A 14,087-nucleotide genomic window follows, 5' to 3' on the forward strand; every position below is an offset into this window, starting at 1 on the left:
CCCAAACATAAAAATTTCAATTTTACTTGCTGTGATTAATTACACAAAATCAACTTATATACAGTATCTTTTCCTAGAGGCATTATAAAATTATATACCTACATTTTCTATCTTTTTTTGCCTTTTCATACTGTTCATGGGGTTCTCAAGGCAAGAATACTGAAGTGGTTTGCCATTCCCTTCTCCAGTGGACCACATTCTGTCAGACCTCTCCACCATGACCCGCGCATCCTGGGTGGCCCCACACGGCATGGCTTAGTTTCATTGAGCTAGACAAGGCTGTGGTCCATGTGATCAGACTGGCTAGTTGTCTGTGATTGGGGTTTCAGTCTGTCTGCCCTCTAATCCCTCTCTCAGCGCCTACCATCTTAGTTGGGTTTCTCTTACCTTGGACGCGGGGTATCTCTTCACGGCTGCTCCAGCAAAGCGCAGCCACTGCTCCTTACCTTGGAAGTGGGGTAGCTCCTCTCAGCCGCTGCCCCTGACCTTGGACGTGAAGTAGCTTCTGTAGGCCGCTCCTGCGCCATCGCAGCCGCTGATCCACAGCAACCAGTTGTGATGGGACTGGTGATGGAAGCAAGTTCTGATGCTGTAAAGAGCACAGGAACCTGGAATGTTAGGTCCACGAATCAAGGCAAATTGGAAGTGGTCAAACAGGAGATGGCAAGAGTGAACATCGACATTCTAGGAATCAGCAAACTAAGATGGACTGGAATGGGTGAACTTAACTCTGATGACTATTATATCTACTACTGCGGGCAGGAATCCCTTAGAAGAAATGGAGTAGCCATCATGGTCAACAAGAGTCCAAAATGCAGTACTTGGATGCAATCTCAAAATGACAGACTGATCTTTGTTTGTTTCCAAGGAAAACCATTCAGTATCACGGTAATCCAAGTCTATGCCCTGACCAGTAACTCTGAAAAAGCTGAAGTTGAACAGTTTTCTGAAGACCAACAAGACCTTTTAGAACTAACACCCAAAAGAGATGTCCTTTTCATTATAGGGGACTGGAATGCAAAAGTAGGAAGTCAGGAAACACCTGGAGTAACAGACAAATTTAGCCTTGGAGTACAGAGTGAAGCAGGGCAAAGGCTAATAGAGTTTTGCCAGGAGAACGCACTGGTCATAGCAAACACCCTCTTCCAATAACACAAGAGAAGACTCTACAATGGACATCACCAGACGGTCAACACCGAAATCAGATTGATTACACTCTTTGCAGCTGAAGATGGAGAAGCTCTATACAGTCAGCAAAAACAAGACTGGGAGCAGACTGTGGCTCAGATCATGAACTCCTTATTGCCAAATTCAGACTGAAATTGAAGAAAGTGGAGTAAACCACTAGACCATTCAGGTATGACCTAAATCAAATCCCTTATGACTATACAGTGGAAATGAGAAATAGATTTAAGGGACTAGATCTGATAGATAGAGTGCCTGATGAACTATGGTTGGAGGTTTGTGACATTGTACAGGAGACAGGAATCAAGACCATTCCCCAGAAAAGGCAATGTGAAAAAGCAAAATGGCTGTCTGAGGAGGCCTTACAAATAGCTGTGAAAAGAAGGGAAGCAAAAAGCAAAGGAGAAAAGGAAAGATATACCCATTTGAATGAAGAGTTCCAAAAAATAGCAAGGAGAGATAAGAAAGTCTTCCTCAGCCATCAATGCAAAGAAATAGAGGAAAGCAATAGAATGGGAAAGATTAGAGATTGCTTCAAGAAAATTAGAGATTCCAGGGGAACATTTCATGCAAAGATGGGCTCAATAAAGGACAGAAATGGTATGGGCTAACAGAAGCAGAAGAGATTAAGAACAGGTGGCAAGAATACACAGAAGAACTATACAAAAAAGATCTTCACAACCCAGATAATCACGATGGTGTGATCACTCACACTCACCTGGACTGTGAAGTCAGGTGGGCCTTAGAAAGCATCACTACGAACAAAGCTAGTGGAGGTGATGGAATTCCAGTGGAGCTGTTTCAAATCCTGAAAGATGATGCTGTGAAAGTGCTGCACTCAATATGGCAACAAATTTGGAAAACTCAGCAGTGGCCACAGGACTGGAAAAGGTCAGTTTTCATTCCAGTCCCTAAGAAAGGCAATGCCAAAGAATGCTCAAACTACTGCACAATTGCACTCATCTCACACGCTAGTAAAGTAATGCTCAAAATTCTCCAAGCCAGGCTTCAGCAATACGTGAACCGCGAACTTTCAGATGTTCAAGCTGGTTTTAGAAAAAGCAGAGGAACCAGAGAACAAATTTCCAACATCCGCTGGATCACTGAAAAAGCAAGAGAGTTCCAGAAAAAACATCTATTTCTGCTTTATTGACTATGCCAGAGCCTTTGACTGTGTGGATCACAATAAACTGTGGAAGATTCTGAAAGAGATGGGAATACCAGACCACCTGACCTGCCTCTTGAGAAACCTGTACGCAGGTCAGGAAGCAACAGTTAGAACTGGACCTGGAACAACAGACTGGTTTCAAATAAGAAAAAGAGTATGTCAAGGCTGTATATTGTCACCCTGCTTATTTAACTTATGTGCAGAGTACATCATGAGAAATGCTGGGCTGGAGGAAGCACAAGCTGGGATCAAGATTGCCGGGAGAAATATCAATAACCTCAGATATGCAGATGACATCACCCTTATGGCAGAAAGTGAAGAGGACCTAAAAAGCCTTTTGAAGAAAGTAAAAGAGGAGAGTGAAAAAGTTGGCTTAAAGCTCAACATTCAGAAAATGAAGGCGCTGAGTACCCTGGGCGCGCGGCCCTTGGGCCGCCCCCCTGCCCAGTTTCTCCTGCTCGCGCGCGGCCGAAAAACCCGCCACGATCCGCCGGCCAAGTCCAAGATCGGGCGCGTGGCGACCCCGCCCGCCGTGGATCCTGCGGAATTATTCGTGCTGACGGAGCGTTACCTGCAGTACCGCCAGACGGTGCGCGCCCTCAGAAGGGAATTCGTGACCGAGGTACGCAGGAAGGTGCATGAGGCCCGAGCCGGTGTCCTGGCAGAGCGCAAGGCGCTGCAGGATGCCGCTGAGCACCGCGAGCTGATGGCCTGGAACAAGGCAGAGAACCAGCGGCTGCATGAGCTGCGGATGGCCAGGCTGCGGCAGGAGGCGCGGGAGCAGGAGCGGCGGCAAGCGGAGGAGGCGGCTCGGGAAGCCCGAGAGGCGGAGGCCTGGGCCCAGCTCAAGAAGCGGGAAGTGCTGCAGCTGCAGGAGGATGCAAAAGACTTCATCACCCGAGAGAATCTGGAGGCGCGGGTGGAAGAAGCTCTGGACTCCCCCAAGAGCTACAATTGGGCCATCACCAGAGAGGGGCTGGTGGTCAAGCCACAGCACAAGGGCTCCTGAGGTCCCAGTGAGGACAGTACCCACCCAGGGACCATGGAAGTAAAGGGGTTAGGCCTGATCTGAAATAAAGCAGTTGGTGTTTCTGATGAAAAAAAAAAAAAAAAAGAAAATGAAGATCATGGCATCTGGTCCCATCACTCCATGGGAAGTAGATGGAGAAACAGTGGAAACAGTGTCAGACTTTATTTTTGGGGGCTCCAAAATCACTGCAGATGGTGATTGCAGCCATGAAATTAAAAGACGCTTACTCCTTAGAAGAAAAGTTATGACCAACCTAGAGAGCATATTCAAAAGCAGAGACATTACTTTGCCGACTAAGGTCCATCCAGTCAAGGCTATGGTTTTTCCAGTGGTCATGTATGGATGTGAAAGTTGGACTATAAAGAAAGCTGAGTGCTGAAGAATTGATGCTTTTGAACTGTGGTGTTGGCGAAGACTCTTGAGAGTCCCTTGGACTGCAAGGAGATCCAACCAGTCCATCCTAAGGGAAATCAGTCCTGGGTGTTCATTGGAAGAACTGATGCTGAAGCTGAAACTCCAGTACTTTGGCCACCTGATGGGAAGAGCTGACTCATTGGAAAAGACCCTGATGCTGGGAGGGATTTGAGGCAGGAGGAGAAGGGGACGACGGAGCATGAGATGGTTGGATGGCATCACCGATTCAATGGACACGGGTTTGGGTAGACTCCAGAAGTTGGTGATGGACAGGGATGCCTGGCGTGCTGCGGTTCATGGAGTTGCAATGAGTCGGACACAACTGAGCGACTGAACTGAACTGACCTGAACTGAACAGTTTCTAAGGGCGCCAATATTTCACAAGATTTTCTAAATGCCAGCTTTCCTAACATAAACTAGTGGCTTGACTAAATTCACAAACTGAACAAGTCATCAGTGTTCTCATGTAGGTTCAGCTGTCCCCAAAAGTTCATGCCTCTGAAAAATACTTCTCATACAATAAATCCAAAACCAATAAGCTGCCTTTATTCAGACAGTACCTTTCATACTCACTGTGTGTAACCCCTTGAACAAGTTTAACTTCCCTCTTCCTGGTATAAGTGGAGGAAATCCTATCACATATCTGTTAGTTAACTGCTCTGTCCTCCCCCAAATGCCAAGCTGCTTGTTCTAACATCCTAATGACTTTTCCACTTGAATTTGTTTCTGTTGCCATCATCTCAAGCTCTGCATCCATAAAATAGAAAATATTTGCCTCCTCAAAAATACTGTATTGCGAGACTCCCTTATTTCGATATCCTAGTCTCAAAACCTTGAACTAAACCTCACCCTTAGCTTTACACTGTCTTCCCAGTTACCAATTACTGCATATCATTTAGTTAAATTTAACTAATTAAGGATCACTTGGTTGAGACAAGAAATACAACCCAAATTGACTTCCAGAAAAAGGGGCACATACTGACTTAAGCTGAATTTAGAGGCTTAAATCATATGTTGAGAACTCAGTCATGCTTCCTATTGTTTTTCTCAGATACACAACTTTCCACTTTTAAGAGAAGACTTTGTCTGAAATTGAGGAGTGAGGGCAAAATTCCTTTCTACAGTCTTGCCAGGCCACAAGTGATTTCCAGCTAAAGCGCCGTGACTATCTTTCTGTCGATAAAGTTAAATGAGAATTCTTTACTTTGCTACTTCAAACCCACTATAGCCTTTTCTTTATTTTCTTGTTAATATCATCTTGAATGAACACTTTACTTCTGTTAAACTTGTTTTATAATTTTCTCAAAAAATGTTATGTTCATTCTTGCACTTAGTTTTTTGCTCACATTATCAAACTGTAGGTCATATATAGTTTGGGTTTATTTTTTAATGTCTCCATTTCTTAATTATTTTTGTCCCAATTTATGTTATTAAATTCTGTCTTAAACAAAATAGGTTATAGAGAAACAAGTAAACCAGAGCTGCCTGGACTATTATTGCTTTCCTCCTTCAGATTTCTTAGTCCTTATTTCAAATATCCTACTTCTTTATGAAGCCTTCCTAGATGTGAATGACTTTAAGATGAGTCTCCTATCCTCTGTAATTATTGAGCAAGTTTTTAATCCATTTTGACATCTTTAACCTTATCATATATAACCTTATATTATCCTTCTGTATTTTCTACTGGAATATAAACTGAGAAATCAGGAACTTTGTCATTTCATTCTTACCATCTAATGGCTACCACCCAATAATTTCTTGCATATAAAAGGCAGTAAATAAACCCAGAAAAAGAGAAGGGGAAAGGTGAAGGAATTGAAAGAGAGAGAATTGTGATGTTATTTCATCTAGATCAGTATTTCATTCGTGTCTTTTCACAGCCAGCACAAGCACTACGTTTGTTTTCAGGCTTAGTACCAAATCATTCATCCTCATATGTAGTTGGAAGTATCTTTCCAGTAGCAGCGAAAGGGATCTGCTATATTTGTCTCAGAAATCACAATCACCTTATACTTCTAAGTAAAATGTTCTCTTTTTGAATTTACTCATTCTTCTATCTATGGGAAAGACTGAAGGCAGGAGGAGAAGGGATGTCAGTGGATGAGATGGTTGGATGGCATCACTGACTCGATGGACATGAGTTTGAGCAAGGTCTGGGAGTTGTTGATGGACAGGGAAGCCTGGCATGCTGCAGTCCATGGGGTTGCAAAGAGTCAGACACGACTGAGCAGCTGAACTGAACTGAACTGATTCTTCTGTCTGATACTGTGGCAATTTCTATGTGAGATTTTTACACATGTAAATTTAAGTATTTGTAATAATAGCGGTTTTAATGATGAGAATTGCTTGGTGTTGAATAAAATCTCTTGGTAATCTTCTTATCATTGGAGACATGAGCCAAATCTTGTTGACTGATGAGTTTGGATAGTGAGCTATACCAGAGACTGTAGTGAATAGAATGAAAATGAAGAGTTCCAAGAATTGAGACAAGACTGCTGAGTGACGAAGATCAAGAATTAAAGCTGTAGATAACTAATTGGGGGAATGAAAGCTAGGAAAGAGAAGCAGAAGGCACAGGAGTAGGAATGCCTAGGGAAATCGAATAGTGAAAGAAGCTTATTCATCTTCTATTTCCCATCTTCTCCTTGACTGTCATATTAGGAGCTCCTTCTAAGAACACATCTGCACTTACCAAGGGTAATAATGCAGGTAAAGTCGCTGCATCCACTAGGCGTTCCTGTGACTTGAGCAAAGCGCCAGTCTTCTTGTGCTTCCTGTCTGCTGCTTCAGGTTTGCCCGGATTCTTAGCTAAGAGAACTACACAGGACTGAGCACTTTTTTGGTGCTGTGACTTGGCTCAAGACTGGATCTCACGGCAGATCTCTGTCATCCCTACACATTTAAACATAGTTTTCAAGATCTTTTAGGCACCTTAAAACTTTAAACTTGAAGGAGAAAAGACGGCAGAGGAGAAGGAACTTGAGCTCACCTCCTCTCAAAAGCACACCAAAATCACAAAATCACTGCTGAACAACTGTGGATAAAAAAAAGACTAGTGCCTACTAAAAGAGATACTCTGCATCCAAAGACGTACAGAAGAAGCCTCAACTAGACACTAGGAGGGGCATACTCATGATGTAATCAGATCTCATACCTCCAAGGTGAGCGGCCCACAGACTGGAGAATATATAACAAGTTCTCCCCAGGAGTCAGAGCTCTAAGCCTCACATCAGGCTAACCAGCCTAGGGGTTGCATCAGGAGGAGGAGCCCTCAGAGTATTTGGCTTTCAAGCCCAGTAGGGCTGCTTACAGGAGCTTCACAGGACTGGGGAAAACATATTCCACTCTTGGGGGGAATATGCAAGGCCTCGCAAGCACCAGGACCCAGGACAAAAGCAATGACTTTATAGAAACCTGGGTCAGACCTACCTGCTGGTCTTAGCAGGTCTCCTAGGGAAGCAAGGAGTAGCTGTTCCCTCTGAGGTCATAAAAGCGGGTGGCAGACATCTCGGAGTATTCATCTGTATGAACTCTCCTTGAGGCAGACGTCTTGCTTGGGTCTTTAGCACCAAGACCTGGCCCCACTGAGTAGCCTGTAGGCTCCAGTTCTGGCATACCTCCAGCCAAACAGCTAAGTAGGCTGACACACAACCCCAGGCTTCCTAAAGACATTCTGAGCCCATACCCCTTGGACACAGTCCTACACAGAGGGCCAAGACTTAGCTCCACCAACCAGTGGGTAGACACCAACTCATCCTGCCAGGGAGGCTGCGTGAGCCTGTAAACCAGCTTAACCCCCCAGAGGGCAGACACCAGAAGCAAGGAAACTGATTCCACAGCCTGGAGAAATGAGTCCACAAACAGATCAGAAACTACTTTGGGACCAGCTGGTCCCTTGCCCTTGGATGATGAGAGATGTACTTCTGGGTTACATAATCTATCCCCTACAGAGGATCTCCACGACTGAGAAATGGAACCTACCACATTCATAAAAATAAAAGAAGTTTAAACAAAATGAGACAGCAAAGGAACATGTTCCAGATGAAAAACAAAACCTCAGAAGAACAACTAAGTCAAGTGGAGATGGGCAGTCTACCCAAGAAAGAACTCAAAATAATGATTGTAAAAATGATCCAAGAACTCAGAAAAAGAAAGGATGCACAGAGGGGAAAGTTTTTAACAAAGAGTTAGAAAATACGAAGTGTTGAAGAATACAATAACTGAAATGAAAAATAATTAGAAGAAATCAAAAGCAAAATAAATGAGGCAAAACGATGGATCAGTGAGCTGGAAGACAAGAGTAGTAGAAATCAGTGCCATAGAAAAGAAGGAAAAAGAATGAAAAAAAATGAGGACAGGTTAACATACCTCTGAGACATCAAATGCACCAACATTTGCATTATAGGGGTCCCATCGAAGAAAGAAAGGGCCTGAGAAAATACTTGAAGATATAAAAGCTGAAAACTTCCCTAAAATGGGAAAGAGAACTGTCACCCAAGACCAGGAAGGGCAGAGTCCCGATGAGGAACATGCCAAGACACATAGTAATCAAATTGACAAAAAGTAAAGATAGAGAGAAGATATTAAAAGCAACAAATTATACACAAGGGAATCCCCATAAAGCTATCAGCTGAGCAGGACATGATATATTTAAAGTGATGAAAGGGAAAAACCTACAACCAGGAATTCTCTACCCAGCAAGCCTCATGTTAAGATTTGAGGATGGAGATATCAAAAACTTCACAGAAAACCAAAAGTAAAAGAATTCAACACCACCAAACCAGTTTTACAACAAATGCTCAAGGAATCTGTCCAGGCAGAAAAGAAAAGTCCACAACTGGAAACAAGAAGATTACAAAATGGGAAAGTTCGTGGTAAAGTCAAACATATAGGAAAGGTAGGAAACAATCCACACACAAGTATGATATCAAAACCAGTAACTGAAGAGGAAGGAAGTGTTAGTGCAAATGAAGGGTATCTAACATGCTCTGGGAATAAAGAGATCAGCAATTTCAACCACGTATAATGTAAGTAGGTTAAAGGACCCAAGCAAAAGAAATAGACTGGCCGAATGGATAAAAAAACAAGATCCCTAAATAAGCTGTCTATCAGAGACCCACTGACCTGGAGACACATGCAGACTGCAAGTGAGAGGATAAAAAAGGGGATTCCATGCAAATGGGTATCAAAAGAAAGCTGGAGTAGCCATACTTACATCAGTCAAAATAGACTTTAAAATGAAGACTATTCTAAGAGACAAGGACACTACATAATGGTCAAGGGATCAATCCAAGAGGATATAATTGTAAATATATATGCACCCAGCGTAGAGCACCTCAGTATATAGGCAAATGTAAACAGACATAAAAGGAGAAATTGACTGTAACACAATAGTAACAGGGGACTTAACACCCTACTGTCATCAGGGGACAGATCCTCTAGACAGAAAGCCAATAAGGAAACACAGGCTTTAAAATGATGCATTAGGCCAGATGGACCTAACTGGCATTTATACAGTATTCCATCCAGAAGCAGGAGAATACACATTCTTGTCAAGTGCATATGGAATATTCTTCAGGAGAGATTACATGCTGGGACACAAAGCAAGCCTCGGTAAATTTAAGAAAAGTCAAATCATATCCATCAACCATCTATTCCAGCTATGAGGTTAGAAATAAGCTACAAGAAGAAACAGAACCAGACATGGAACAACGGACCAGTTAAAGTTTGGAAAGGAGTATGACAAGGCTGTGCATTGCCACCCTGCTTACCTAACGTACATGAAGAGCACATCGTGTGAAATGCAGGCGGAATGAATCCCAAGCTGGAATCAGGATTGCTGGGAGAAATATCAACAACCTCAGATATGCAGATGTCACCACTCTGATGGCAGAAAGTGGAGAGAAGCTAAAGAGCCTCCTGACGGAGGTGAAAGAGGAGGGTGACAAAGCTGGCACAAAACTCAGCATTCAAAACACTAAGACTGTGGCATCCAGTCCCATCACTTCATGGCAAATAGAAGGGGGAAAAGTGGAAGCAGTGTCAGACTTTATTTTCTGGGCTCCAAAATCACTGCAGATGGTGACTGCAGCCATGAAATTAAAAGACGCTTGCTCTTGGAAGGAAAGTTATGACAAATCTAGGCAGTATATTAAAAAGCAGAGACATCACTTTGCTGACAAAGATCTGTACAGTTAAAGCTCTGGGTTTTCCAGTAGTCAGGTACAGATGTGGGAATTGGACCATAAAGAACTTGAGAGTCTGTTGGACTGCACGGCAATCCAACCAGTCAATGCTAAAAGAAATCATCCCTGAATATTCATTGGAAGGACTGATGCTAAAGGTGAAGATCCAATACTTTGGCCACCTGATGCAAAGAGTCAACTCTTTGGGAAGGGACCTTGTAGCTGGGAAAGATCGAAGGCACAAGGAAAGGGGATGCCAGAGGATGAGATGGTTGGATAGCATCATAGAACTCAGTGGACGTAAATTTGAGCAAACTCTGGGAGAGAGTGAAGGACAGGGGAGCATGGCATGCTGCAGTCCACGGGGTCACAAAGAGTCAGACACAACTTAGACACTGAACAACAACAAGAAAAATACTGCAAAAAACACAGACGTGGCAGCTGAACAATACTCTGTTGAGCAACCAACAGATCACGGAGGAGATAAAAATGCCTGAGAGACAAATGAAAGCAGAACCAGGATAATCCAGAGACCTACGGGACAAGGCAAAAGCAGTCAAAGAGGGAAGCTCATCATGGTACAGGGTTGCCTCAGGAAGTGAGAAAAGTCTCAGACAACTAACCTTATGCCTAAAGCAACTAGAAAAAGAAGAACAAATAAAAACCAAAGGTAGTAGAAGGGAGGGAATCATAAACATCAGAGCAGAAATAAGTGAAGCAGAGACTAAGAAAGCAGTAGAAAAGGTCCATGAAATGCAAAGCTAGTTCTTTGAAAATGTGAGCAAAATAATTGATAAAACTTTAGTCAGACACAGCAACAAAAACGGGAGAGGGCCCAAATCGATAAAATTAGAAAAAAAGGGAAGTTACAGCTGACACCACAGACATACAGAGGCCCATGGGTTGCCAGTTACTACAAGCAGCTATATGCCAATAAAATGGACAACCAAGAAGAAATGGACAAATTCTTAGAAAGGCACAATCTGCCAAGACTGAAAGAAAAATAGAAAATATGAACAGAGCAGTTAAAAGAACTGAAATTGATTCTGTGATTTTAAAACCTCCAATAAGCGAGTCCAAGACCAGACGACTTCACAGGTGAATTCTAACATTTAGAGAAGAGTTAACACCTAGTCCTCTGAAGCTATCACAAAAATTGCAGGGGAAGGAACACTTTCAAACTCATTCTATGAGGCCTCATCACCCTGACACCAAAACCAGACAAAGATACCACAGAAAAGAAAATTACAGGCCAGTATGACTGATGAAAATAGATGCAAAGACCCTCAACACACTACTAGCAAACCAAATCCAACAATGCATTAAGCAGATCACACACCACGATCAAGTGGGATTTGTCCCAGGGATGCAAGGATTTCTGAATATCTGCAAATCAATCAGTGCGAGGCAGTCCATTTAAAAACTGAAGAGTAAAAATTGTATGTCCATCTCAAAGATGCAGATGAACTTATTTAGAAAACAGAAATAGACTTACAGACATCAAAAACAAACAGAGTACCAGAGTACCAAAGGGAGGAGTGCAGATAAATTAGGAGTTTGGGATTGACATATATTCACTACTATATATAAAGTAGGTAACCAACAGGGAATTGTATACATATATGTACACCACTGTGTATATATATATGTACACCACTGTGTACACTGTGTATATATATATGGACACCACTGTGTACACTGTACACCACTGTGTATATATATATGTACACCATTGTATACACTGTGTATATATATATGGACACCACTGTGTACACTGTGTATATATATATATATGTACACCACTTCCCAGGTGGTGCTGGTGCTAAAGAATCTGCCCGCCAGTGCAGGAGATCAGGAAGATCCCCTCGAGCAGGAAGTGGCAGCCGGCTCCAGTATACTTGCCTGGAAAATTCCACGGAGAGAGGAGCCTGGCAGGCTACAGTCCATGGAGCTGCATAGAGTCGGACACCACTGAGCACACACGTGTACATATATGCGTACATATGTGTGTATAATTGAATCACTGCTGTACACCTGAAACTACCACTACACTGTGAATTAACTATACTTCAATCAAAATTTTTCTAAGTGTTTAAAAAGATAAGAATGCAAAATGTATCCCTATTTTCTGATTTCAGAAACTTGGGAGAGAAATTTCACGTGTCTTACTGAGCTTCTACTCACTGGAAGTGTCTATCGCATTCACATACACAATCTTCGGCTGCGTTGGTCTGGTGAGTGTTGCATTTAACTTGCTGGCAAAACTAGAGATGTAATTTCTAGTAAGTACACTTTATGAGGAGATAAAGTGTTCTGATATAATGTTTGGTACTAATAAAATATAATATTTCACTTTCTATTTTTTCTGTTTATAAAATTAGAAAAATAATACATGAAACAATATTAAAACAAAAATAAACAAGATCAAACCAGCCAATCCTAAAGGAAATCAGTTCTGAATACTCATTGGAAGGACCGATGCTGAGTCTGAGGCTCCAATACTCTGGCCACCTGATGCAAAGAGCTGACTCACTGGAAAAGACCCTGATGCTGGGAAAGATTGATGGCAGGAAGAGAAGGGGGTAACAGGGGAGGAGCTGGTTGGAGGGCATCGCTGACTCAGTGGACATGAGCTTGAGCAGCGGTGGTGAAGGACAGGGCAGTCTGACATGCTGCAGTCCATCGCGTCACACAGAGTCAGACACAACTCAGCAGCTCAGCAACACAACAGAGGAGTGTTTGCTTTAAACCTTAGAAAACCCTGGGCAAGAGGTGGGTGTCTGTGACAGTTCAACTTGCGGCAGCTCCAGTTCCAACTTGTCCCCTCAGCTCCAAGTTCCACTTTGAAGAAATTTACCTGGGTGAGACAGACTGCGAGGACCAGCAGTCTCACTGCTGCAGAGGGCTGCTTTTACTTGGAGTAGAGCAAAGAAATTTTTATGACTAAGGGTATTATTAAAACGACGGTGACTTCAGTTGCAAACTATCTGGAAAAGCCAGTCTGACACCTGGCCTAACTGAGATTACAACACCATTGGGGCAAGAGATTGACAGCCAGCCAGGCCTGAAGATGCACACTTCAGTTCAGTCGCTCAGTCCGACTCTCTGTGACCCCATGGACTGCAGCACGCCAGGCCTCCCTGTCCATCACCAACTCCCGGAGTTCACTCAAACTCATGCCCATTGAGTCACTGGTGCCATCCAACCATCTCATCCTCTGTTGTCCCCTTGTCTTCCCACCGTCAATCTTTCCTAGCATCAGGATCTTTTCAAATGAGTCAGCTCTTTGCATCAGGTGGCCAAAGTATTGAAGTTTGAGTTTCAGCATCAGTGTTTCCAGTGAATACTCAGGACTGACATCCTTTCTGAAATGAAAAACCCAAGGGCAAATCTTGAGTCAGCAGAAGACAAAATCTGCAGATGTGGTAGAACAGTATAGATCATCCAGTCTGAAGAAGTGAAAAAAAGAAAAATAAACAGCCTCAGAGGTCTGTGGGGGACCCCATCTACTGCACTCATATACGCATAATAGGAATACCAGAAAGGAGGAAATGGGGAAAAATGGAAAAATAATGGCCCCAAATTTCCCATACTTGAGGAAAGATATTATGCTGTCCATCTAAGACACAGGTTCAGTTGGGCTGGGAAGATCCCCTGGAGAAGGAAATGGCAATCCATTACAATATTCTTGCCTGGAGAACCCCATGGACAGAGAAGCCTGGCGGGCTATAGTTCATAGGATTACAGAGTCAGACACAACTGAAGCAACTTAGCATGCATCCGTCTAAGAGGCTCGGTAATCTCAGAATAAACACAGAGATGCACTCCTAGATTATTCAGAAATAAACTAATAAGAGAAAGCAGCAAGAAAAAGTGACTTCATGTGCAGGGTAAGTGTGATCCATAATAAGATTAACCGCTAACTCATCAGAAACAATGGAGGCCTTAAAGTAGTAGAAAGCATATTACAGTGCTGGAAGGAAAAAACGGTCAAGCATGAATTCTAGATCCTTTAAAACTATCCTTCACAAATGACTGTGAAATGAAGACATACAGATGAGCAATGGCTGAGAAGGTGTGGCCAGCAGGACTTCCTTACAAGAAA

The 14,087-nt window shown here is 42.9% G+C and overlaps 1 protein-coding gene across 1 annotated transcript; it reads left to right on the top strand.

The window, feature by feature from the left end:
- The first annotated feature begins 2,747 nt into the window (after nt 1–2,747).
- On the top strand, nt 2,748–3,444 carry LOC128060701 (28S ribosomal protein S26, mitochondrial-like). The gene has a single exon (XM_052653081.1). The coding sequence runs from the start codon at nt 2,748–2,750 to the stop codon at nt 3,360–3,362; it is 615 nt and encodes a 204-aa protein (XP_052509041.1). The 3' UTR covers nt 3,363–3,444.
- The last annotated feature ends 10,643 nt before the right edge of the window (nt 3,445–14,087 follow it).

The sequence above is a fragment of the Budorcas taxicolor genome, chromosome 15 (genome assembly GCF_023091745.1).
Source record: "Budorcas taxicolor isolate Tak-1 chromosome 15, Takin1.1, whole genome shotgun sequence".
NCBI lineage: Eukaryota > Metazoa > Chordata > Mammalia > Artiodactyla > Bovidae > Budorcas > Budorcas taxicolor.